The sequence below is a fragment of the Schistocerca gregaria genome, chromosome 8, assembly GCF_023897955.1.
Source record: "Schistocerca gregaria isolate iqSchGreg1 chromosome 8, iqSchGreg1.2, whole genome shotgun sequence".
In the NCBI taxonomy this organism is placed as follows: Eukaryota; Metazoa; Arthropoda; class Insecta; order Orthoptera; family Acrididae; genus Schistocerca; species Schistocerca gregaria.
The window spans coordinates 261,026,283-261,052,102 of record NC_064927.1 but is presented as its reverse complement, the minus strand read 5'-3'; the positions used below and the strand labels follow the sequence as shown (position 1 = coordinate 261,052,102).

Below are 25,820 nucleotides of genomic sequence, written 5' to 3'. Positions count from 1 at the left end.
AATGGTGGAGCTGTTGTGTAACATTATACTATTGCACTTTGTATTTTGTCATTGTTTTCCGACGTAATTCACTGCACAAATTGTTTCAGCTTACATGTAAACATTATGCACGAAATACAAGATGGCGGACTAGTAGCGTGTACGTCAGCATCGATTATCGAGATTTTCTATTGATATTCTTGGTACTGACAGATTTGTAGTCGTTAATTTACACTGAAATATCTTGAATCTATTTAATTAGAATTGGCTTACGGCAGTTGTAGAGTTTTGAGCTTTTGGATTCGGTTATCTCATTAAGAATGTTATCTCCATGTTTTGTATTATGAATGAAAATTTTATTTCTTCCATGATTCCCATTCTTTTACTTTTTTCTATTTTGTGTAACATTTCGAAGTTGTCTTCCATTTTCAAAACGTTGCCTGTATCCCACACAGTCACTGTTCACAAACTTAACCATTATGACCGAAAATAATAATGCCGGATGGCTGTTGGTGCATGGCCGGCCGCGGTGGTCTCGCGGTTGTAGGCGCTCAGTCCGGAACCGCGCGACTGCTACGGTCGCAGGTTCGAATCCTGCCTCGGGCATGGGTGTGTGTGAGGTCATTAGGTTAGTTAGGTTTAACTAGTTCTAAGTTCTAGGCGACTGATGACCACAGATGTTTAGTCGAATAGTGCTCAGAGCCATTTGAACTATTTTTTTGGTTGGTGCATGTTGACGTATTGTAATACGTCTCTACAATGCAGCTTACACCTGCTCAATAGGACTGAAGTTGGGGGAAAGAGCAGGCCATTTATTCGCAAAATATCCTCTCGTTTCAAGAACTCCATCAGGGCTGCTCGATGCGGTCGCCCAGTGTTATTAATAAAAATGAAGTAAAGTCAGAACGCACCCCTGGAAAGACACACATGGGGATGAAGTACAGTGTCATAATAACGTTGATCGCTGAGTGTACTGTGTTGAAAGGTTTGGAGGTCGGTGCACCCATGCAACATTATGCCTCCCACAAAGACGATCATGCTCAACACTGTCCGGAGTGCATTGTGTACTCGCACCTCTCGCTATATGACGGTCCGTCCAGAAACACTAATCCGACTGAGTCTGCTCTCATCCGACAAGAGCACGCGATCCCACTCCTCGTTGCCTAGTCCCCATGCCACTAGAACTTGCGCAAAACGTTGCCAAAGATGCGCGTCTGACAACGCAACACAGTTTACTGGTCGTCAGGCATAGAGAACCCCCCCATGCAGTCACTGTGCCACTTGGAGCGAGCCTTTCAGTCCTTTTAATCATGTTTGCAGTTGCACCTGTTGTTTGACGTTGGTCCCTTCTTGCCTCTTTCACGATGTAGCGGTCATCCGCTGCTGTAAATGATCGTGGTCGATCAGCTCCTCTCCTTTAGGCGCAGAGGCTGTGATCCTGAAAGCTACTCATGCACGTGAAACAACACGAAACACCTGGGCTACAGTCGTCGCACGTCATCCTTCTTGCAGTTGCAAATTTGTGGTAAGGTGTTATGAGACCAAACTGCAGAGATCGTCGGTCCCTAAGCTAACACAGTAATTATTCTAACTTAAACCAATGCCCGCTCGGACCGTGAAATGTCGCCTCAGACCGCTCACTTCTTGCACTTCCCCGTTGTTTATTCCTCGCGTGGAGTCATCCAAGTGTTCGCAAGAGGCCATGTTTCAATGAAGAACACCACCACAGTGCATTGTAACTGCTCCCTGGCTGTCTTCTCACGTCTGTTCAGCTGTCAGCGTGTTGCGGAACCAGCTCCATTTGGGGCTACAGTCACGCTCACCTCAGCTCAAGCGACTTCCAACTTTCTGTGCAGGACTAGGAGAACTCCGGCAACATGCTCCCGCACCCATTTCCACCTAATAGTTAATGTCTTACGTTACTTCACTTTCCAGTCCTCAGGTTTTGCAAATCAGTGTATTAATGACAAGGTAAAGCAGATTCCCACTGAAACGAAGGATATGAGTGGAAGCATGGCCCAATCAGTTCTGAAACAAGTCACTATAAGAGATGTAACTGTGTAATCATCTGATTAAATTAGATAGTATTTGATTAATACTTGTTCCATAGATCGTGAATAAGACACCTTGTAATGATGTCGAACGTGTCAGTTTAACAAACATTTGTTTGTGAACCTCCAGTGTTACAGTGTACGTGAGGCGTTCGTACGAGTGGTTTCAAACGCAGGAGAGCTTCTGTAAAATTTGGAAGGTAGGAGACGAGGTACTGGTAGAAGTAAAGCTGTGAGGACAGGGCGTGAGTCATGCGGGGGTAGTTCAGTTGGTAGAGCACTTGCCCGAGAAAGGCAAAGTCCCAAGTTCGAGTCTCGGTCAGGCACACAGTTTTAATCTGCCAGGAAGTTTCAATGCGTAAGTTGTATGTTTACGTAAAAATAAATACATGGTGATTCTGTCATATTACAAACTTCTGTGGATGATGGAGTAGAGCAAATGCATCAAACTGAGATGAGGGATATTGGTCCGGAAATGACCGAGTTGAAAGTTGCAGGGAAAAATCGCTCTGATACCACTGACAGTGGAATACAAGTACTGGTACTCTTATTGCAAATACTGTAGGGTAGAAAACTTTCAGAAGTGGTTGCATGGACCAAAGCAAGACAAAAATTTCTAGTAATCATGGGATCTAAAATCCATACCTTAAGAGCTATGAGTTCTTGCTCTTCTTCACTGCTGGTAAACACATCTCTTCTACTGAATAAGTGCGCTTACCTCTGACGGTATGATTTTAGAGCCCATATTTACCTCCTCCCAAAGCAAAGTGCTTGCATCTACATCTAGATGGATACTCTGAAAATCACATTTAAGTGCCGGGCAGGGGATTCATCTAACCACCTATCAATTCTCTACTACTCCAATCTCGTATAGCGCGGAAAGAATGAACACCTATATCTTAACGTACGAGCTCTGATTTCCCTTATTTTATCGTGGTGATCGTTCCTCCCTGTGTAGAGTGGTGCCAACAAAATATTTTCGCATTCGGAGAAGATATTTTGTAATTGGAATTTCGTGAGAAAATTCCATCGCAACGAAAAACGCCTTTCTTTTAGTGATTTCCAGCCCAAATCCTGTATCATTGCTGTGGCACTCGCCTCCATATTTAGCCATAGCACAAAACGTGCTGCCTTTCTTTGAACTTTTTCGATGTACTCAGTCAGTTCTATCTGGTATGAATCCCCCACCGCGGAGCAGTATTCTAATAGAGGACGGACAAGCGTAGCGTAGGCCATCTCCTTAGTAGGTTGTAACTTCCCCACAAAATAAAATAATATGAATAATATTCTCATTTAGAGTAACTACCCAACAGTGAAAATATAATACAATGTGACAAACCTATAACCTTTCAATAATTGACAGTCAATTTAACCTGGTAAATTTTGGACGTCAGCAATGCTGCGTCATGGCCCTGATACATCATTCTGAATAAACTGAAAAATCTTACCTTAATTAGATCGCCGGATAACGCGTATATATATGCTCCTATAAGAAATTTTCCTGGCGCAGCTAAGTGCAATGCTGGCCGATAGATCTGTCTTATAAAAAAGGAAAGAACTGACTTTTCTTTTCAATAATCGGGATTGCCAAGGATTGGAGAAATTAGTGAATTCTTTAAATTGAGGTAAATGTCAAAAGTTACTTTTTATGAGAAAGATTATTATTAACAGATTTTTTTTTGAAACATTTACTTGGGTCTTGATGTAACAATACTACATATGCACGAGGCTGCTTTTACCTTATCCTACAACGCTCAGGCTCCGCCATCGCTGCACACGACCGGCCCAGCCAACACGATACACCAGACCAGACTGCTCGCTAGCAAAAACTTACTCCTACTGCTACACACTTCCTACTGCAGTCAATATTGCTCTTTGGTCTCAGATTCTCTTCTAGCTTACATATTGCAGGCTGCGCGTGAGCAATACATCGAAATTACATCAGCTCGAGTGCGCTAGCAACAAATTCTTTAATTATGGACCTCTTACAAGGTCTGTTACATTTTCTAAGTGCCCTGCCAATAAAACGCAGTATTTGGTTAGCCTTCCCCACAACATTTTCTATGTGTTCCTTCCAATTTAAGTTGTTCGTAATTGTAATACCTAGGTATTTAGTTGAATTTGCACCTTTTAGATTAGACTGATTTATCGTGTAACCGAAGTTTAACGAGTTCCTTTTAGCACTCATGTGGATGACCTCACACTTTTCGTTATTTAGGGTCAACTGCCACTTTTCGCACCATTCAGATTACTTTTCTAAATCGTAGGGGAGATGTGTTTTACAACATTAAAGATTAAGAAATGCTCTTAAGGTATGCATTTTAGAACCCACGTTTACTGCACTACTTTCCTTGTTTCAGTCCATATTACCACCTCTGTAAGTTGCATACCCTACGGTCGTTGCAACATCAGTACCGGGACATGTATTCCACAGTCACAAATATCAGAGCAATTTTGTCTCGTAACTTTCGACTTGGTTGCTTCCGGACCAGTGTCCCTTACCTCACGTTTATACACTTACCCTTCACCGTCATCACTAACCGTTTGTAACATCATTATGGAATCACCTTGTATAACGCCTGTGCTAGTGGCATTTAATCAATGTGACTCTATTTTTTTTTCGTAATTTCCAGTTTACCCTTATTTTCGAGAATCCAAATGACTTCTGGTCCTGCTTAGTCCGGATAAATCAGATTCCACTGTAATTGCAACTGAAAGTACATGTTAATCCAAAGAGGCAGTCTCTAACGTTAAATTTCGTTTTCTCTCTGCAGGAACTGTATTCGTCAATGGCGTACCGCGCTCTCCCTCCGGAGCTGGAAGAACGGGCGAAGAATGAGCTGAACGAGGACCCCAAGAGGAGGGACCAGGACATCCAGCACATCAGGGACTGGCTCAGCAAGCAGCCGCACATCAAGGCCAGGACTGGTAAGCAAACGTGCGACCAGCGAGTGCTTACCGTCTCTCCACAGCCACGGCAACGCTACTCTGTGAGTTCCGTAAAACGCCCAACACTTTAGAGAGGGAAAGTCATCTTGAAAGAGACGGTATGGAAATTGTAAAATTGCAACGTGAGTCAGTGAAGTATCATTCCTTTTGAAACTTCGTGGCACATTAAAACTGTGCGCCGGACCAAGACTCCAATTCGGAACCTTTGGCTTTGTGGAGCGAGTGCTGTAGCGACTGAGCTACCCAAGCACGCATCACCAACCCTACTCACAACTTCAGTTCTGCCAGTACATCCTCTCCATTCTGGAATCATTCCTTTTAATCAATTTAGCAGCTTTAACTCGCAACATATCTTACATCACCCACAACCTCTCAGCATACTGGGTGCAGCCTAGAATTTTGCTCTTCGTACAACGGTTGCTTGTCTTAAAATGGAGGTTTTTCCACCTTATTGTACATACATTCGTGTATGAAAAAAATTATCTCGTACCAAATTAAAAATGGTGGCTGCAACCCTTGTCGAAGTATGCGCCTCTCGGCATGTCGTTATTTGCGCGAAGTGTTGTACACAGACTCGTAGCTATTTCTGAAACCCATACAAACAAAAAAATTCTTAAATTAAAATGAATTTTGGAGGCTATGACGACGGGATTTTGAAAAATACCTCGAAAAACATGTCAATATATTGGTATGTTTTTCTAAACTCAAATGCTTAAAAAATATTAAAAATTTGACAAAAGTAAAAGCTGTGACTAAGACACCATAAATTTAATTACCTTTCGTTTTTCAAAAAAATCAAATGAGTCGGTTAATCTGTCGTGGTTCTGGAGCGCTTTACGTGCTGAAAAATGTTGTTCCGAAAAAAAAAAACGTGTAAAGTTGGCAGTAACAAAACAAACGTTGTTTCAAAACATATTATTCTGCGATACCAGGACCTTAGAGGCATCCTTCCTTTTCTTCAGACATGTTCTGGTTCTGAACTTGCTGCTATAGTTTTTAGTCCGGGCTCTTTTAATAAACTGAAATATTCGTCCTACGCATCGGCCCTGCGTGTTCTGTCAGATAACTCCGCAAAGTTCTTGCTGTTCGTTTCTGTGACGATTTCTGACACATTCGTGGTCTTCATAATAGACGAATAACCTTCATTGAATATAACTGCAGCTATATACTTTGCTATTTCAACAGTTTTTGCCCTAGAATGAAAATGTTTCGGTACCAGTTTTCACATGCACGCGTTGAAGCTTTCATTGTCAATTTTCTTATTGGCTCCCGTGTATATTTCAATCAAATATTCATTCGGCAGATACTCGCACTGGTTGTATTTTATCTTGAAACAGTCTTGCTTATGGTCCACAGTTATAGCGGATCCACGCTCTAGCTCGTCGCCGACCCGGGGCACACAGTTGGTGCTACATACTTTTTATTTGCTCTGTTTTATGTGCTGGACAAGTCAATGTGGCGTCTGTCTTTTATGAATGGAGTGTGCTCTCGTTATGGTTGTACGATTCATGCACAGTAATATTACACTCATGTTCAGAAAAGAAACAGAACACTAGCGATAGGACGTTCATATTCACATGATATGTACATTAGTATGTTCTGCAGAAATGATTAGCATTTCAGACACCTCGGCTCTGCGTATATGCTGTTGCCTAGTAGACACAGCGTCCGCTATGGGCCCTGATATGTGGCGTCCTGTAGTATAGACATCCATGCTGTTTCCACATGGTTACGAAGTTGCAGTGGGTCACAGCGCTGCACCCGCTATTTCATAGTATGCCATGCATTTTCGATTGGCGACCGCTATGGTGATCTGGTGGGCTGGGGGTATAGACAGACGTTCTGTGACACCAAGAAAGCTCGTGTTCATAGAGCAGCATGTGGTCGTGCATCGTCCTGCTGAAAAATGGCGTCCGGGATGTTGTGCAAAAAGCTTATGGCTACGGGTCGCAGGATGTCATGCAAGGACCAACAGCACCCCACACCATAAGGCCTTGATATGGTGCTGTATGCCTTGTGCAAATCAAGTCACTATCATTCCGCTCCTACTGTCTGCGGCGAACCAGAAAGCGGCCAACATTTTCAAATAAACAGAACCATCCCTATATGATGCTATTCTTGTCTCCAGTGACGTCGTTCCATACACCATTGCCATCTAGCATGTCTCTGCACCTTCGTGAAAGGCAGGCCGAGAAGTCGACAGCGTTCACGTTATCCATGCCGTAGTAAACGGTGACGGAGTGTTTGTACGGTGTGTTCCACTGTTCCACCGTTGCGTCAGAGCCGAGCTGGAGTCAGATCTGTCCTGCAGTGCCATTCGGATGAGGTGTCGAACTTCTCAGTGGTTGTCTAGATGTTGCGGCCCATCTCGACGTGTTCTAAGGCCTTCCGTTGAACCATTCTGCACAAACCCACTGCACTGCCGAAACACTTCAGTTCACACCAGCAGCAGTTTCCCGGATGGATGCATCACACTTTTTCAAATTCACCGGTTTGACGGTACGGTTCGCGCAAACGTCTGCGAGGCATCGTGCGCGTCTACTCAAGTCTCACTGATCCACTGCCTTTGGTTTGTATCGACAACGAGAGCCGCAGGCGTATTTTACCTTTAGCTGGTCTTGCGTCGCGATATTGATGTTGACCTTGAATCCACGGGCCGATATGGTTGAAATGCTAATTGTTTCTGCAGAACATACTAACGTACATGTTCTGCGAATGTGAACGTCCCATCTACAGTCGTTCAAGGCGTTATACTTTTCTGAACATGAGTGTATTTCCAGAAGTCAGAAGGTGACAGCTAGAGCCGTCGAAACTGGTCGATGAGGAACCAAAAATAATCAACACGTGATCTTGGCTGCAAAAATTCTCATTTACCAAATCACTATGGGACTTAACATCTGAGGTCATCAGTCCCCTAGAACTTAGAACTACTTAAACCGAAGTAACCTAAGGACGACACACATATCTATGCCCCAGGCAGGATTCGAACCTGCGACCGTAGCGGTCGCGTGAACCAGAAGACAGTAGATCCGTCACCCAGATTAATGTCGTTTCCCTTTACTTCCTGAGGGGATTCGACATAGTTCCGCGCTAACGAGCAAAATGGGAGCGTGCGGAATATCGGCTCAGCAATGTGATCGAATTACTAAATAGAGCACATCATGACGATTCTAACAGAGCCAAATCTGCGGACGTAAAAGTAACTTCGAGCGTTCCCCAAAAGGGTGTTATATGACAGCTATATTTCACAATATGAAGGACATATTTGGATAACATCGGACGTCCCATGAGTTGTTTTGCTGATGATGCTGTTATATATGGAGAAGTGGCAACACTAGAAAAATGTGGCAAAATGCAGAATTTTGCAGAGGTTCGGTACATCGGCAGGAATTGACAGTTGACTCTCAACATAAATAAATGTAACGTACTGGCCACAAATGGGTACAAATACTCATTACTGTGTGATTTTACTATTGCAAGACAATTACTAAATACTGTAATTTCCACTACATATCTGACAGTTTGCGTACAGAGCGATTTACGTTTGATATTTACTAGAAGAAAGGAAATGTAGTCCACCCACAAAAGAGGTAGCTCACAAAACCCTTGTTCCACTAATACTTGAATGTTGCTCGACAGTCTAGAAAAATTTCTAGATAGGAGTGATCTGCAAATAGAAAAGAACCAAAGGATGGCGGATTGTTTCTTCACTGGTTCATTAGCAAGCACAATAGTGTCACGGTGATATTCATGCAACTGGAAAGACAGGTGCTACAAGACAGGAGTTGTCCATCAATTGTAGGCAGTACGAACAATACATGTTTACATTCCTTCGGACAGAATAAGTTATTTCGTACAGGAAAAAGTGGAGGAATTTAATGAGACTTTATTTCTGCATCCGCGTCTTGATGTACGGCGTATTCCAGGATCAGTAGTCATTATTCAGGACTATGACGAGAACTATAATTCGAAGGAAAATAGTCTAGTAAACATGAGCTCTAAAATGCATGGCTTAAGTGCTAAGACCACTTATTGATCTCCGATAACGTAAAAGAAATCTCCTCTATAGCAAGCGCTTTGTTTTCCCTATTTTCAGAGGAGTTAGTATGAAACAAAACAAGAAAAAATTATGTCGTAGGAGTGGGCTCTAAAATGTATACCTTAGGAGCAATGAGCAGCTCTACAGTGGAATAGATGTGTTTTACAGTAGCGAAGAAGAACCAGTGGTAAAAGCACTTAACTTATTCATTTTAGAGCCCTTGTATACTAGACATTTTGCTTCGTATGATCATTTCTGTCATATCCCTGAATACTGACCGTTCCTCCTGGGACAACCTGTATACTTTTCAAGTTACCGGGGCATAGTGCAAGATACTTCATTCCAATGTTACCGATTTTGTGCTTTATTCCATTAACGTATTGAGCGAGTGAGAAAATGACGGTTTAGCGGGCGAAAAAATGACTGTTTTACTAGGTTACAGACGGTAACCACCAGGTGTCGAAATTGGGCCCTGTATATGACATACATCAGTTAAACACTCTCTATAATAATTAATTGTAAATGAAAAGACTGTTGAATGAAGCAAGAATCACAATTACTTCGGTCTATTCCGTCGAAGAAAACATTTGAGAAGAAATGTTAATATTATTCTAATAAAACTTTGACACATCTGATTTAAGGGTCTTGGGAAAGAGTATAAAATCGTGTAAATGAAGCAACTGCCAACGTGAAGTTGTGCCGTGATTCTCGTGAAATCAGTAGAAAAGGAACGCGTTGAAACTGTGGCCTAATTTGAAAGCAAGCTGGTACTGAATCTGAATGCAAACCTTCAAAGTGAAGCTTGGAGTTACATAATTCTGTAAAATAGCTTTTATTACCGTACGCATCACAGCTGCGGCTCGCTCTCATCATAGTAAGTTGTAGGTGGGGCCTGAAGTGGCTGCGGAATCGGTCATTGGCGGGACACTAACAAACCTCTCCACCCGTTAAGTGCAGATCAGCACGAAATCTCTATACATCGTTCAATACATCGGTCTTGCGGTGCACCCAGGCGATCGAGAATCTTGTAGGTGAAACGATGACAGTTTTCTACGAAGAATTAATTTTTTACCGGGTGTTCATCAAAAGGAAAACACATTTGCATGTACTCGCTCTTAGTCCGTTTTGAGTTACTGAGGTATGGCTCTTCCGAATGACCATATGTAAAAATTTTCTTTAGAAAAGGCTGCTTCCCTGTCCTGAGTCATTCTTTAGGCAGTTAGCCAGTAACGCACATCCTGCCATTTAACAATGAAAAGACATCTTACTCTCTTTCTATCTTTATCTATGGCCAATGGGGTGGGCACTCATCGACATAGTCGAATTTCTCTTTCTAACCTCCGGTTTCCTCATATTATCCAGTCATGGCAGTACTTACGTGCTGTAAAGATTTGGTTTTTGTGAGATCAACGTTTGGCGTCGACTGACGCCTACAAAGCATCCCAAAACTGCGGGTCTCCACTGCTTGCGAGATAGCGTCCGTAAATCAGGCACATTCTGGATAAAACGTTTTTGGCACACTAGTGCCTTCTTGGACCTCGCTAGAAAACCACATTCTTTTTTATTTCACTTCTGGGTTTTAAAACCGGTCACGTCTTGCACCACATAAGATCTTATTTCTGTTAGCCCATAGTCTTCAGGCGTCCAATAGCGGCACTACAAAAGACTGTCCAGAGGCCTGCAAGACAATGAGCTGCGCAACTCCCAGAATTCCCTCCCAAAAATCGCTCCAAGGGAGGTGGCCTACGTAGCTCCGCAGTGTTTTCCCCTTGTCCCAATCTGCTTTCAACATTCTCTCATTTATATAAGGCATGCAAAATCGATTAAAAGAGTAAATGAAGAGCAAATTACATTAGTTATCTACCGAAAATCACTTGCACTGCTATCTGTTACATTTCTAGGTATTGATTAATTACTGAGATTCAATGGTGTTCTGCAGGACAGTTTACGAAAAAATCGGTAATGTAAAATCTTATTTTTCTTCTCGTTTATCCCACTTCTCCATGGGCTCAGCATAATAATCTTAGGATCTGGCAGTGTTCGTGGTACAGTTACGCCAGATGCCCTTTGTGCTGCAGTCCCCTTTTTCTTCCTCACGGTGGTATTTGCGTACCCCAACAGTCTCTCACTGGAGTAAATTCAAGTCCAAGCCTCCGAACGTTTTCCAAAAGTTTGCAAATCGTATAACTGTGGCGAGATGTGGGTACTCGCATGGTTTTCACTTAGTCGTATGTGGCAAACAGCCTGCATGCTCTCGTCGGTAGCCCTCAGTGCGGATTATACAGGGTGTTACAAAAAGGTACGGCCAAACTTTCAGGAAACATTCCTCACACACAAAGAAAGAAAATATTTTATGTGGACATGTGTCCGGAAACGCGTACTTTCCATGTTAAAGCTCATTTTATTACTGCTATTTAAGTCACATTAATCATGGAATGGAAACACGCAGCAACAGAACGTACCAGCGAGACTTCAAACACTTTGTTACAGGAAATGTTCAAAATGTCCTCCGTCAGCGAGGATACATGCATCCACCCTCCGTCGTATGGAATCCCTGATGCGCTGATGCAGCCCTGGAGAATGGCGTATTGTATCACAGCCGTCCACAATACGAGCACGAAGAGTCTCTACATTTGGTACCGGGGTTGCGTAGACAAGAGCTTTCAAATGCCCCCATAAATGAAAGTCAAGAGGGTTGAGGTCAGGAGAGCGTGGACGCCATGGAATTGGTCCGCCTCTACCAATTCATCGGTCACCGAATCTGTTGTTGAGAAGTGTACGACACTTCGACTGAAATGTGCAGGAGCTCCATCGTGCATGATCAACATGTTGTGTTGTACTTGTAAAGGCACACATTCTAGCACCACAGGTAGAATATCCCGTATGAAATCATGATAACGTGCTCCATTGAGCGTAGGTGGAAGAACATGGGGCCCAATCAAGACATCACCAACAATGCCTGCCCAAACGTTCACAGCAAATCTGTGTTGATGACGTGATTGCACAATTGCGTGCGGATTCTCGTCAGCCCACACATGTTGATTGTGAAAATTTACAATTTGATCACGTCGGAATGAAGCCTCATCCCTAAAGAGAACATTTGCACTGAAATTAGGATTGACACATTGTTAGATGAACCACTCGCAGAAGTGTACCCGTGGAGGCAATCAGGTGCTGATAGTGCCGTGCCTGCACACGCTGTACGAAGTACGGAAACAACTGGTTCTCCCGTAGCACTCTCCATACAGTGACGTGGTCAACGGTACCTTGTACAGCAGCAACTTCTCTGGCACTGACATTAGGGTATCGTCAACTGCACGAAGAATTGCCTCGTCCATTGCAAGTGTCCTCGTCGTTCTAGGTCTTCCCCAGTCGCGAGTCATAGGCTCGAATGTTCCGTGCTCCCTAAGGCGCCGATCAATTGCTTCGAACGTCTTCCTGTCGGGACACCTTCGTTCTGGAAATCTGTCTCGATACAAACGTACCGCGCCACCGGTATTGTCCCGTGCTAATCCATACATCAAATGGACATCTACCAACTCCGCATTTGTAAACAATGCACTGACTGCAAAACCACGTTTGTGATGAACACTAACCTGTTGATGCTACGTACTGATGTGCTTGATGCTAGTACTGTAGAGCAATGAGTCGCATGTCAACACAAGCACCGAAGTCAACATTACCTTCCTTCAATTGAGCCAACTGGTGGGAATCGAGGAAGTACAGTACATACTGACGAAACTAAAATGAGCTCTAACATGGAAATTAAGAGTTTCCGGATACATGTCCACATGACATCTTTTCTTTATTTGTGTGTGAGGAATGTTTCTGTTTGTAACACCCTGTATATGGGGCTGGCGTGCCTCAGTTTCCCAGAAGCGTCCCGTTAACACCCTTCGCTCTCCCGTAGGGTTCTTTTTGTATATCTCTTCAGCCGCCTTAATCCCTCTTCATCTTATTGTCTTCATCCCTGAAATTTACGATTGTGGCAGCATAAAGGTCGCACAGTCTTCTTCGAGTACTTCTGAATTTACTCATCAGCATTCAACAGGAAATAAGCTACCGTTAAAAAAATAAAAAATAAACCACCCTCGACTGTTTCCAGTGACCGCTACGGTATATTACGCTGAAGAGCCAAACTGGTACACCTGCCTAATATCTTGCAAGGCCCCCACCGCGAGCAGACATAAGTGCCGCAACACGACGTGGCATGGACTCGTCGATTATTTGAAATGGTGCTGGAGGGAAACGACACTGTGACTCTGGCAGGGCTCACCATAAATCCGTAAGAGTATGAGGGGGTGGAGATCTCTTTTCAGCAGCTCATTTCAAGGAAATGGTCAATAATGTTCATGTCTGGAAAGTTTGCTGGCCAGCGAAAGTGTTTAAACTCAGAAGAGTGTTCCTGGAGCCACTGTGTAGCATTTCTGGATGAGTTAGGTGTCGCATTGTCCTGCTGGAATTGCCCAAGTCCTTCAGAATGCACAATGGACATGAAAGGATTCAGGTGACCAGAAAAGATGCTTACATACGTGTCACCTGTCAGAGTATCGGGGAGCCAACTGCACACGACAAACACCACTTCAGAGCTTCTACCACCTTGAACAGGCCCCTGCTGACATGCAGGAACCATGGATTCATGAGGTTGTCTCCATACCCGTACACGCCCATCCCTTCGATACAATTTGAAACGAGACTCGTCCGTCCAGGCAGCATGTTTCCATTCATCAGTGTCGGTGCTGACGGGCCCAGGCGAGGCGTAACGCTTTGTGTCGTGCAGTCATCAAGGGTACACGAGTGGGCCTGCGGCTCCGAAAGCCCATATCAATGATGTTTCGTTGAATGGTTAGCACGCTGACACTTGTTGATGGCCCAGTATTGAAATCTACAGCAATTTCCGGAAGGGTTGCTATTCTGTCACATTGAAAGACTGTTCAGTCGTCCTGGTCCCGTTATTGCAGGATCTATTTCCTGCCGCAGCTATGTCAGAGATTTGATATTTTCCTCATATTCACTGTACACTCGTGAAATGGTCGTACGGGAAAATCTCCACATCATCGCTACCTCAGTGATTCAGTGTCCAATCGCTCGGCGCCGACTTTAACACCGCGTTCAACCTAACTTAAATCTTGTTATCCTGCTGTTGTAGCAGTAACCGATCTAACAACTGCGGCAGACACTTGTTGTCTTACATAGGCTTTGGCGACCGTAGCGCCGTGTTCTGCCTGTTTACGTGCCTCTCTATTTGAATACGCAATCCTATACCAGCATCTTTGGCGCTTCAGTAATGTGGATACTGATGGATTGTAGTGTTAGTTATTCATCTGTCATCGTCATCGACGATCAGATGTTGCTTAATAGGCCTGTCTGTACACCCTGCGTTATTACTCTGCTTGCAATAACTGTGCTGAGGTTTACAGGTAAACAGTGTTTGCAACATTTATTCTAGGATACAATCACGCCCCGCCGACGAGTACGTACTTCACCAGTTTGAACGGGGTCGCACTGCGGGTCTGGGAGAACTGGATAGACGTATTAACGGATTGATGTCGCTGTTTTCAGCAGTGGTCTGTGGAACAGTCCCACACCTGTAGACCGTGTTCTGGAGGACTAAGGTCACGTGTCCCTCTGGCGAGGCTACCAGTGACGCCGCGAGAGAGCCAAGCATGGCTACCATGCTGTCGACTGGAGAGTGTAGGAATGGTACACTGTTGTCTTGAGCGATGAGAGTGTGTCTGTATGTGAGTGATGGACGTACACTCGTATGGCGTACACCTGGTGAGCTGCCTTCAGAGTGTTTTCGCCCACGACACACAGGCTCCATTCCAAGCTTAATGGTGCGCTTGGTCATCAGATACAGCTCGCTGTCACATCTGATCTTTATGAAGAGTAAAGTGACGAGTGCACTCTACCCTGCAAAGCCTATTATCCTCGTGCTGCTGCCATTTCTTCGATATGATGCTGACGTGCTTTTTCATCAGGACAATGCACGTCCACATACGGCTGCTGCGTGCATTGTACCCTGCGTGATGCACAGCTGCCCTGGCGAGCAGCCGGCCACGGTGGCCGAGCGGTTCTAGACGCTTCAGTCCGGAACCGCACGACTGCTACGGTCGCAGGTTCGAATCCTGCCTCGGGCATGGATGTGTGTGATGTCCTTAGGTTACTTAGGTTTAAGTAGTTCTATGTTCTAGGGGACTGATGACCTCAGATGTTAAGTCCCCTAGTGCTCAGAGTCATTTGAACCATTTTGAACCTGGCGAGCAAGATCACAAGGTCTCTATCAACTTAACACGTATTGGACATAGTGAAACGGAAACATATAAGTTCTTCGGCTTCTCCAAGCACCATTTACGAATTGCGACTAGCTGCCTGGTACAGTCTATCGCGATTTGGATTGTTTGGGGGAGGAGACCAAACAGCGAGGTCATCGGTCTCATCGGATTCGGGAAGGACGTCCATTTCAAAGGAACCATCCCGGCATTTGCCTGGAGCGATTTAGGGAAATCACGGAAAACCTAAATCAGGATGGCCGGACGCGGGATTGAACCGTAGAGATCTATCGCGAGATGGCACCTTTAAGATCGTTTGCATGTGAGAATATCGCCATAATTGCCGTCAGAAAGGGGTACCCTGTGTTTTTATGTGACTGTTTGGGCACCCGATACCGTGACACCTGTGTTTCATTTGGTCTGGGATTGTTATCATGTGATGACCTCTACGTATAGGTGTGTGTGTGTGTGTGTGTGTGTTTAGAGTTTCGATATGAACTACCTGTTACCTCACTTATCAATAAAATGACCTCTTTTTAAAAAAAAAAAAAAACAGTTGAGATCGCAATGATATTACGTTCTTAACCGGTTTTAGGCTTATCTGCGAGCCACATTCAGAATATTGAGGCCCCATATGGCTGCAGATGGCTTATAGATAAGTCGAAACCGCTTAATAAAGAAATATTATTGCGATCTCGACTGTTCATTTTTTAATATACAATCAGGTCGCTACTCTCTGTGGACTAGGTAGTCAAAATTTATGAAAGTGACCTTGTCCTTGATGGTATAGCTTTTTTTACGGCAGTGTACATCGCCTTTCATCCAAGGTTTCCCATCACGAAGTCCGTACTTTAGCAGATCAAAAATGGCAGATCAAAAATGGCAGATCAAAAATGGCAGATGGTGTTTTACTTCCATGAATTGTTTTCGCTTTTGTTACAATTAGTTTGAAGTTTACGATTATGAAATATTTTAGTGCATTACTTCGATCTACAGAGGTGTTATCCCTTTGCTCCCGTTGATGTTTTCCAGACGACCAGTGGCTCCTGAGTTTTCTACGCGGCTGCAAGTTCTCGCTGGAGAAGACCAAGCAGAAACTGGACATGTACTACACGATGCGCACCGCGCTCCCAGAATTTTTCACCAACAGGGACCCCTTCTCCGAGGAGATGCAGGCCACCATGAAATCCGGGTAAGCTCTTCCAAACTGTGATATTACCTTGGCTGACAGTTACTCAGCCTTATACTTGGGAGAAGTGGCCTTCTTTCCGGTTATTCTCATGCCTTGCTAGTATCTTATTACCAACTAGCTAAGTACCTGGCATTGCCCAAGTGTGTATTTATTCCATTATGCTATTGTTCCATCTCCTCCTCTCCCCCTCCTTTCTCCGTAAATTTCGTCCTTCACCTCCCCTCTGTCCTTCTCCTACACCCCTCTTTCTGTTCACCTCCTCCCTCACCACTCTCCATCCACCCCCTCTTCCCCCTTTCTCTGTCAATCTGCTCCTCCTCTCCCCTGTCCATTATCTCCTTCCCTCTTTTCTCCATCTCCTCCTACCCCACTCCAGTTCCTTCTCCAGCCCCCTCTCTGTGTCACTCTCTTCCTTCCCACTTCCTCTGTCCATTTCCTCCTCCCTCCTCTGTCATCCATCTCCTCCTTCCCCTCTCCCTGGTCATCTCCTCCCATTTCCTCTCTATGCCGATCTCTCCCTCTCCCCTCTCTCTATCCTTACTCCCTGCCCCTCTCTCTGTCCATGTCCTCCTCTTTACCCTTCTCTCTCTGTCCATTTCCTCCGCCCTTCTCTCTCCACTTCTCAACCCTACAGTATTACTTTCCGGATTCTATCTAATATGTGTACCAGATCTGAGTGAAATCGTTCTGGGGGTTTAGTGTGACCTTTTTACCCGTATATTTGCCGACATACGCACCGCATATTTCCCATATATTTGACATTTTTCACACGTATTTTTACACATATTTCATCTGTAAGCCTAATGAATTTCTCTGTACAGTTCCGTCGTGCAGCTCAATGTTCGTGATATATCTACTGAATTATGTGTTGTGCAGCAATATAATTTTGAAGGTATGTCAACTGTCTGAGAATTGTATTGTGGTTAGAGTTAGTAGTAAAGAAGTAATAAATTAAAACGTCATGCACGATGCGGCTGTTTTTCCTGCATCTCAATATTTGTGAAATGAAATCTCCTGCACTCTGTGTCGCACAATGATTTATTTTTGTAGATAGATTTAGCTTCAGCTGTGGATATTTTTTTACGAAAAGCGTTGCAAATAGACTTAATAGCAACAAAGCAATAAATTTAAATGTTTACATGACACCGTAAGTTTTTCACGTATCTCAGTGTTTGCAACGTCATATCTCCTGAACTAAGTGCCGTACAATGATGTAATTTTTTTAGCTCCTTCACTGGTATATGAGAATATTATCTGCAGTTTTACTACATGAACAGCGAAGATACAGTAAGGGATAAACTTTTGACATGTGCTATACGACAAATCAAAAGCCAATGTCTGCAAAACAAAAAACAAAAAAAACAAAAAAACAAAACAAAAAAACAGGGAGAAAGAGAGAGATAAAATTCTTATAGCCTGTCGTAAAAGGCGAAATACAACAAAATATACTTTTTCAATCAAAAATATGTGTAAACCTCCCCAAAAAATTACTCAATTTCAGATTATGAATAATGTGAATAAAATTTCATTCGTTCTCAATATTTGTCTGAAAAAATTAAAATAATATCAGGAAACTTCACTGTTAAGTGGACAGTTATTCTTGATTAATAGTAATTATCCAAAAAATAAGGAAAAACTCCGTGATTGGTATTATTAAGAATAATTTTACTTTACATATCTTTATTAGTATTTAAAGTCCATAAATGAGATGATAATATTTAATTTACTTCGAATTTATTACCAGTTATTGTTTATGAAAAGACTGTGATTGCTGTTTAAAAGTATTACGTGTAGTATATCGAGCGAAGTATGCATTTCGTGAGTAAGTTGATTGATGTCTATTTATGAATGTTCTCTCAAACAATCGACACCGAATCCTCAGATTCCAGTGTTTCAATAATTATTTGTGAGGTACTCTGGCCCCTGTCCCTTTGATCGACCGTTTTGTAAATTCTCATACAGAACAAACAAAATTAATCGACCTTGGCGACAGATTATGAAGCTGCTTAACAATGAACCTTAATCATAAATTGTAACGTGTAGGGACTAACACTCTCATCAGGCTGCCGACATACTCGCCGAGTAACGACAAGCAACACTACGTGAAATAACAGCAGGGGAAGTGCGGAGCCATGATTCATCGCTGAACACAATGCAAAGCTATTCATCAGGAGGCTATGATTTGTGTTCATGGCAGCTGTTTGTGTTGAGATGTTAACGGCAGCCTGTGCATGGGATGGTAACATCCTGATCCGGGTACAGCAAGTCTCTGATCAATGGTACAAACTGACACAAAACCTTGCAGTGGGTACGTTGCGTGTTCTCTGATTGCAGACGCAGTTATGAGTTGTTTCGTGCAAAACGCAGCGAACCGCACGTTCCTGTGCAATCCAGCATCGAGTCACTGTTACATCCTAATCTCACAGAAGTCTGGGTATTATACAATGCGCCCAGCCAGCCAAAATGTAAACCTACAATGAAACACCTTTCAAACAGTCAGATGATGCTAACGCTCTCACACGCGAGTACATGGTGTCTCCGAGTCTTTCACGCTAAGCACTCAACATCTAACGCTGTTCACGACGACTCTATGTCCTACCAGCCCTGGTAACAACACCAAACACGGACAACACTAATGCGCACTCCTGGTCGTTCTACCTGTCACAGATAACTGCACCTCTTAATCCTTTATATGCCTTTCCATAGTGTGTGTGTGTGTGTGTGTGTGTGTGTGTGTGTGTGAACGAAGTTACATTGAATCCGACCATATCTCCTGGGTGCTTCACTTTTACTGTCAGATAACGCACAGTTTGAAGGGGTTCCATGCAGTTTTCATTTCTACAGTGAACTGCACACTGAGTTAACAAACGTCATGGGATAACAACATGTTCGTATACATATGGATGTACTGTCGCGAACACAAGGTGAAAAAGGGAAAAGCATTGGTGGAGTACTCATTTATACTCAGCTGGTTCATGTGAAAAGATGACCGACGTGACTACGGCGGCACAATGGGAACTGACAGTCTTTGAACGATGAATTGTAGTTGCACCTACCCACAGAGGACATTTCATTTCGGAAATCGTTAGGGAATTCAGTAGTCCGAGATCCATAGTGTCCAGAGTGTGCCGATAATACCAAATACGCTATTGGTCATTAAAATTGCTACACCACGAACATCACGTGCTACAGACGCGAAATTTAACCGACAGGAAGACGATGCTGTGATATGGAAACTGTTAGCTTTTCAGAGCATTCACACAAGGCTGGCGCCATTGGCGCCACCTACAACGTGCTGCCGGCCGCGGTGGTCTCGCGGTTAAGGCGCTCAGTCCGGAACCGTGTGACTGCTACGGTCGCAGGTCCGAATCCTGCCTTGGGCATGGATGGGTGTGATGTCCTTAGGTTAGTTAGGTTTAAGTAGTTCTAAGTTCTAGGGGACTGATGACCTCAGATGTTTAGTCCCATAGTGCTAAGAGCCATTTGAACCATTTCGCACTTACAACGTGCTCACATAAGGAAAGTTTGCAACCGATTTCTCATACAAAAACAGCTGTTCACCGGCGTTAACTAGTGAAACGTTGTTATGATGCCTCGTCTAAGGAGGAGAAATGCGTACCATCACGTTTCCGACTTTGATAAAGGTCCGATTGTAGCCTATCGTGATTGCGGTCTATCGTATCGCGACATTGCTGCTCACGTCTTTGGCCCTTGTGAGATCCAGTGACTGTTAGCAGAATATGGAATCGGTTGGTTCAGAAGGGTAATACGGAACGCCATGTTGGATCCCAACAGCCTCGTATCACTAGCAGTCGAGATGACAGCCATCTTATCCTCATGGTTGTAACGGATGTTGTAGACACATCTCGATCCCTGAGTCGACAGGTGGGGACGTTTGCAAGACAACAACCATCTGCACGAACAGTTCGACGACGTTTGCAGCAGTATGGACTATCAGCTCGGACACCATGGCTGCGGTTATCCTTGACGCTGCATCACAGACAGGAGCAACTGCTATGGTGTACTCAACGACGAACTTCGGATGAATCCAGGTTCTGTTTGCAGAATCATGATGGTCGCATCCGTGTTTGGCGACATCGCGGTGAACGCACATTGGAAGCGTGTATTCGTCATTGCCATACTGGCGTATCACCCGGCGTGATGGTATGGGGTGCCATTGGTTACACGTCTCCGTCACCTCTTGTTCGCATTGACGGCACTTTGAACAGTGGACGTTACATTTCACATGTGTTACGACCCGTGGCTCTAACCTTCATTCGATCCCTGTGAAACCCTACATTTCAGCATGATAGTGCACGACCGCATGTTGTAGGTCCTGTACGGATCTTTCTGGATACAGAAAATGTTCGACTGCTGCCCTGGCCGGCACATTCTTCAGATCTCTCACCAATAGAAAACGTCTGGTCAATGGTGGCCGAGCAACTGGCTAGTCACAATTAGCCAGTCACTACTCTTAATGAACTGTGGTATGGTGTTGAAGCTGCATGGGCAGCTGTACCTGTAGACATTATCCAAGCTCTGTTTGACTCAGTGCCCAGGCGTAACAAGGCCGTTGTTACAGCCAGAGGTGGTTGTTCTGGGTACTGATTTCTCAAGACCTATGCACCCAAAATGTGTGAAAATGTAATCACATGTCAGTTCTAGTATAATATATTTGTCCAATGATTAAACGTTTATCATCTACATTTCGTTTTGAAGTAGCAATTGTAATGGCCAGTAGTGTATAAGGCATTACCTCTCAGCAAGGACAACTCAGTGGCCGACGGCGTTCACTTAACGACTGAGAACAGCGGCGCACGCGTAGAGTTGTCAGTGCTAGCAGACAAGCAACAGTGCGTGAAACAACTGCAGAAATCACTGTGAGATGTACGACGAACGTGTCCGTTAGATCAGTGCCGCGAAATTTGGCGTTAACGGGCTATGGCGGAAGACGACCGATGCGATTGCCTTTGCTAACAGCACGGCGTCGCTTGCAGCGCCTTTCCTGGGCTGTGCCCAGATCAGTTGGACCCTATCCGACTGGAAAACCGCGGCCCGATCAGATGAGTCCTGATTTCAGTTGGTAAGATCTGATGGTGAGATTCGAGTGTGGCGCAGACTCCGAAGCCAAGAACCCAAGTTGTCAACAAATGGTTCAAATAGTTCTGTGCACTATGGGATTTAACATCTTAGGTTATCAGTCCCATATTCTTAGATCTACTTAAACCTAACAATCGTAAGGACATCACACACATCCATCCGCGAGGCAGGATTCGAACCTGCTACTGTCGCAGCAGCGCGGTTCCAGACTGAAGAGCTTAGAGCCGCTCGGCCACACCGGCCGGCAAGTTGTCAATGAAGTACACTGTAAGCTGCTGGTGACTCCATAATAGAGTTGGCTGTGTTAACATGGAATGACCAACTGAAACGATCATTGACTGGGAATGGTAATGCGCAGCTACTTGCAGATCATTTGCAACCATTCATGGACCCCACGTTCTCAAACAACCACGGAATTTTTGTGGATGACCATGCGCAATGTCAGAGGGTCACAATTATTTGAAGAACATTCGTGACAATTCGAGCGAATGATTGGCCACCCAGATCGCCCAACACGGGACATAATAGACAGGACACTTCGTGCACAAAATCCTGCACCGGCAACAATTTCGCTATTACGGACGGGTATAGAGGCAGCTTGGCTCAATATTTCTGCAGGTGAGTTCCAGCGACTTGTTGCGTCCATGCCTCGTCGAGTTGCTGCACTACGCAGGGTAAAAGGAGATCCGACACGATACTAGGAGGTGTCCCAAGACTTTTGTCATCTCAGTGTATATACACTCCTGGAAATGGAAAAAAGAACACATTGACACCGGTGTGTCAGGCCCATCATACTTGCTCCGGACACTGCGAGAGGGCTGTACAAGCAATGATCACACGCACGGCACAGCGGACACACCAGGAACCGCGGTGTCGGCCGTCGAATGGCGCTAGCTGCGCAGCATTTTTGCACCGCCGCCGTCAGTGTCAGCCAGTTCGCCGTGGCATACGGAGCTCCATCGCAGACTTTAACACTGGTAGCATGCCGCGACAGCGTGGACTTGAACCGTATGTGCAGTTGACAGACTTTGAGCGAGGGCGTATAGTGGGCATGTGGGAGGCCGGGTGGACGTACCGCCGAATTGCTCAACACGTGGGGCGTGAGGTCTCCACAGTACATCGATGTTGTCGTCAGTGGTCGGCGGAAGGTGTACGTGCCCGTCGACCTGGGACCTGACCGCAGCGACGCACGGATGCACGCCAAGACCGTAGGATCCTACGCAGTGCCGTAGGGAACCGCACCGCCACTTCCCAGCAAATTAGGGACACTGTTGCTCCTGGGGTATCGGCGAGGACCATTCGCAACTGTCTCCATGAAGCTGGGCTACGGTCCCGCACACCGTTAGGCCGTCTTCTGATCACGCCCCAACATCGTGCAGCCCGCCTCCAGTGGTGTCGCGATAGGCGTGAATGGAAGGACGAATGGAGACGTGTCGTCTTCAGCGATGAGAGTCGCTTCTGCCTTGGGGCCAATGATGGTCGTATGCGTGTTTGGCGCCGTGCAGGTGAGCGTCACAATCAGGACTGCATACGACCAAGGCACACAGGGCCAACACCTGGCATCATGGTGTGGGGAGCGATCTCCTACACTGGCCGTACACCTCTGGTGATCGTCGAGGGGACACTGAATAGTGCACGGTACATCCAAACCGTCATCGAACCCATCGTTCTACCATTCCCTAGACCGGCAAGGGAACTTGCTGTTCCAACAGGACAATGCACGTCCGCATGCATCCCGTGCCACCCAATGTGCTCTAGAAAGTGTAAGTCAACTACCCTGGCCAGCAAGATCTCCGGATCTGTCCCCCATTGAGCATGTTTGGGACTGGATGAAGCGTCGTCTCACGCGGTCTGCACGTCCAGCACGAACGCTGGTCCAACTGAGGCGCCAGGTGGAAATGGCGTGGCAAGCCGTTCCACAGGACTACATCCAGCATCTCTACGATCGTCTCCATGGGAGAATAGCAGTCTGCATTGCTGCGAAAGGAGGATATACACTGTACTAGTGCCGACATTGTGCATGCTCTGTTGCCTGTGTCTATGTGCCTGTGGTTCTGTCAGTGTGGTCATGTGATGTATCTGACCCCAGGAATGTGTCAATAGAGTTTCCCCTTCCTGGGACAATGAATTCACGGTGTTCTTATTTCAATTTCCAGGAGTGTAGTTTATGGACTGGAAGATTTTTCTATCCGTTTTCGACCGTATTAAGACGAGTTGACAGACGGGGAAAGACCTATAAAAGTCGATGGTGCATTCGAACTAGTTGCAAGCAAAAGTTTAGTTAACTGCATGTAGGCGCTGACGTAAATCGGCGCCTCTACGGATGTCGGGTTTCGACTGGTGCTGCGTGTTTGCAGGGTGATAACGATGCTGCCTGGCCCGGACTTGGAGGGCCGCTTGGCGATAGTGGTACGCGCCGGCAGAATGACGCCGAACCGCGCCGGCGCCGAGCGCTGCTTCAAACTCAACTTCATGTCCATCGAGGTGATGATGCAGGACGAGGACGCGGGCGTCATCGCGGGCCAGGTGGGCATCATCGACCTCAAGGACGTCACCCTGGGCCACGCCACGCCGCTGACGCCGTGGTTCGTCAAGAGAGTCATGACGTGCAGTCAGGTAAACCCGTCGTAGGTGCGAGCAGCTTCCTGTTTTCGCGGTGCATCGACTGATCCATCACGTCTCGCTCGTGCTGACACACAAACTTTATTTATGTAACTCATATTTAGGCAGTACACTTTCTGGCCATCTACCGATTGATTCGATAGGCTGAAGCTACACTGCAGCCCGTATTGATGCATCCACATCCCGGCATAGATCAAGTGTTTAACAATAGATTCAGTTGGTGCAAGGTTATTTGCTTCCGAACAACGTCTTTGGCCCTTGTGTTGCCACATGGGAACTTGGCGTTCTTTTATGAGACAGAACTGTTCATAATCCGGGTGATCAACTATACAGATTTCATCTTTATAGACTTCATCTTTCAATCATGTCCATAGGCAAAAAGCTAAAAACGTAAAGTCGGAGTACTTTGGTTACTAGGAATCGGCACCATTTCTGCCAATCCACCTTCCAGGGAATATCAGCTGCAGATGATGTCTCACTCGACGAATAAAATGTGCAAGACTCCGTGAAGCAAAAGGATCATACCCACACTCGTAGCCACAGGAACATCTAACAATGCTGGAAGCTCATTTTCAAAACTGACTGGGCATGCTGTGTTGCCACATCGTCGTACAGGGGCCCGCTATCTTGGATGGCTAAAAGGGGAACTGTACAAAGAAAAAGCATAGCCGACCGGGGTGGCCGAGCGGTTCTATGCGCTACCGTCTGGAACCGCTCGACCGCTACGTCACAGGTTCGAATCCTGCCTTGGACATGGATGTGTGTGATGTCCTTAGGTTAGTTAGGTTTAAACAGTTCTACGTTCTAGGGGACTGATGACCTCGGAAGTGCTCAGAGCCATTTGAACCAAAAAGCATACACAATAATTGAACTGATCTTTCGGATTATGACTTTGCGCCGCCCCCCGAAAAGAAAATCAAGGTGATCACATAAGCGCTATACACTAGAGATGGGCAGAGTCGTTCATCCTTGGTAAATTGTTCACTGTTGATCGCTCTTTTTTGGGAACCGTTCATTTTTACTCGTTCACCGTTCATTGTGCTTGGTATTTGTTTCTTATCAAAAATTGAAAATTAATAACATACGTGACTGAAGATGGAAGGCGCCAAGAGGGGGCACCTGATTCCCCCTGGAGTACAGAGGTTTTATTCATAACAGAATTCTCATAATTTTCATTACTCTGCCAAACATCTCGATTAGCCAGCCGCAGCGTTATGTGGCTGATCGCAGTGAAATTATTTGTAGCGCACGAACAACCGGCCTCCAGTACAGACTGCTCGCCAATTACGCACTATTTGTTGGCTGCTACGAGCAGAATAGATAAACATGTAATAATTATGCAGTTAAGAAATAACAAACAAGCTAATGCAAACACCTTCGAAACAATTGACGACGATTGGTAAGCGACAATGAGCAGTCTACTACTCGGCGCCGATTTTTCGTGCACCACCATGTACCACTGAAATAACATTGGAGTAGTTATCATATCCTCGTTACAAAATGTGACACCATACACTCTATTACGAAGAGCGGGTTTCATTCGGTTGTAAGTTGATCTGCCTTCCATAATAATGAATGTGCTCTTTTACCTTGGATGAAAATAAGACGGAAAATGG

General features: G+C 45.1%; 1 protein-coding gene across 2 annotated transcripts in view; it reads left to right on the top strand.

Annotated features, from left to right (window-relative positions):
- LOC126284272 (alpha-tocopherol transfer protein-like) overlaps positions 1-25,820 on the top strand; it is a 121,209-nt gene that overhangs the window by 77,725 nt on the left and 17,664 nt on the right. For both annotated transcript variants that reach the window (XM_049983087.1, XM_049983088.1), the window contains exons 2-4: positions 4,805-4,958; positions 16,323-16,482; positions 23,940-24,198. In XM_049983087.1, coding sequence (XP_049839044.1) covers positions 4,805-4,958; positions 16,323-16,482; positions 23,940-24,198 — 573 coding nt within the window. The remainder of the gene's footprint in view (positions 1-4,804; positions 4,959-16,322; positions 16,483-23,939; positions 24,199-25,820) is intronic.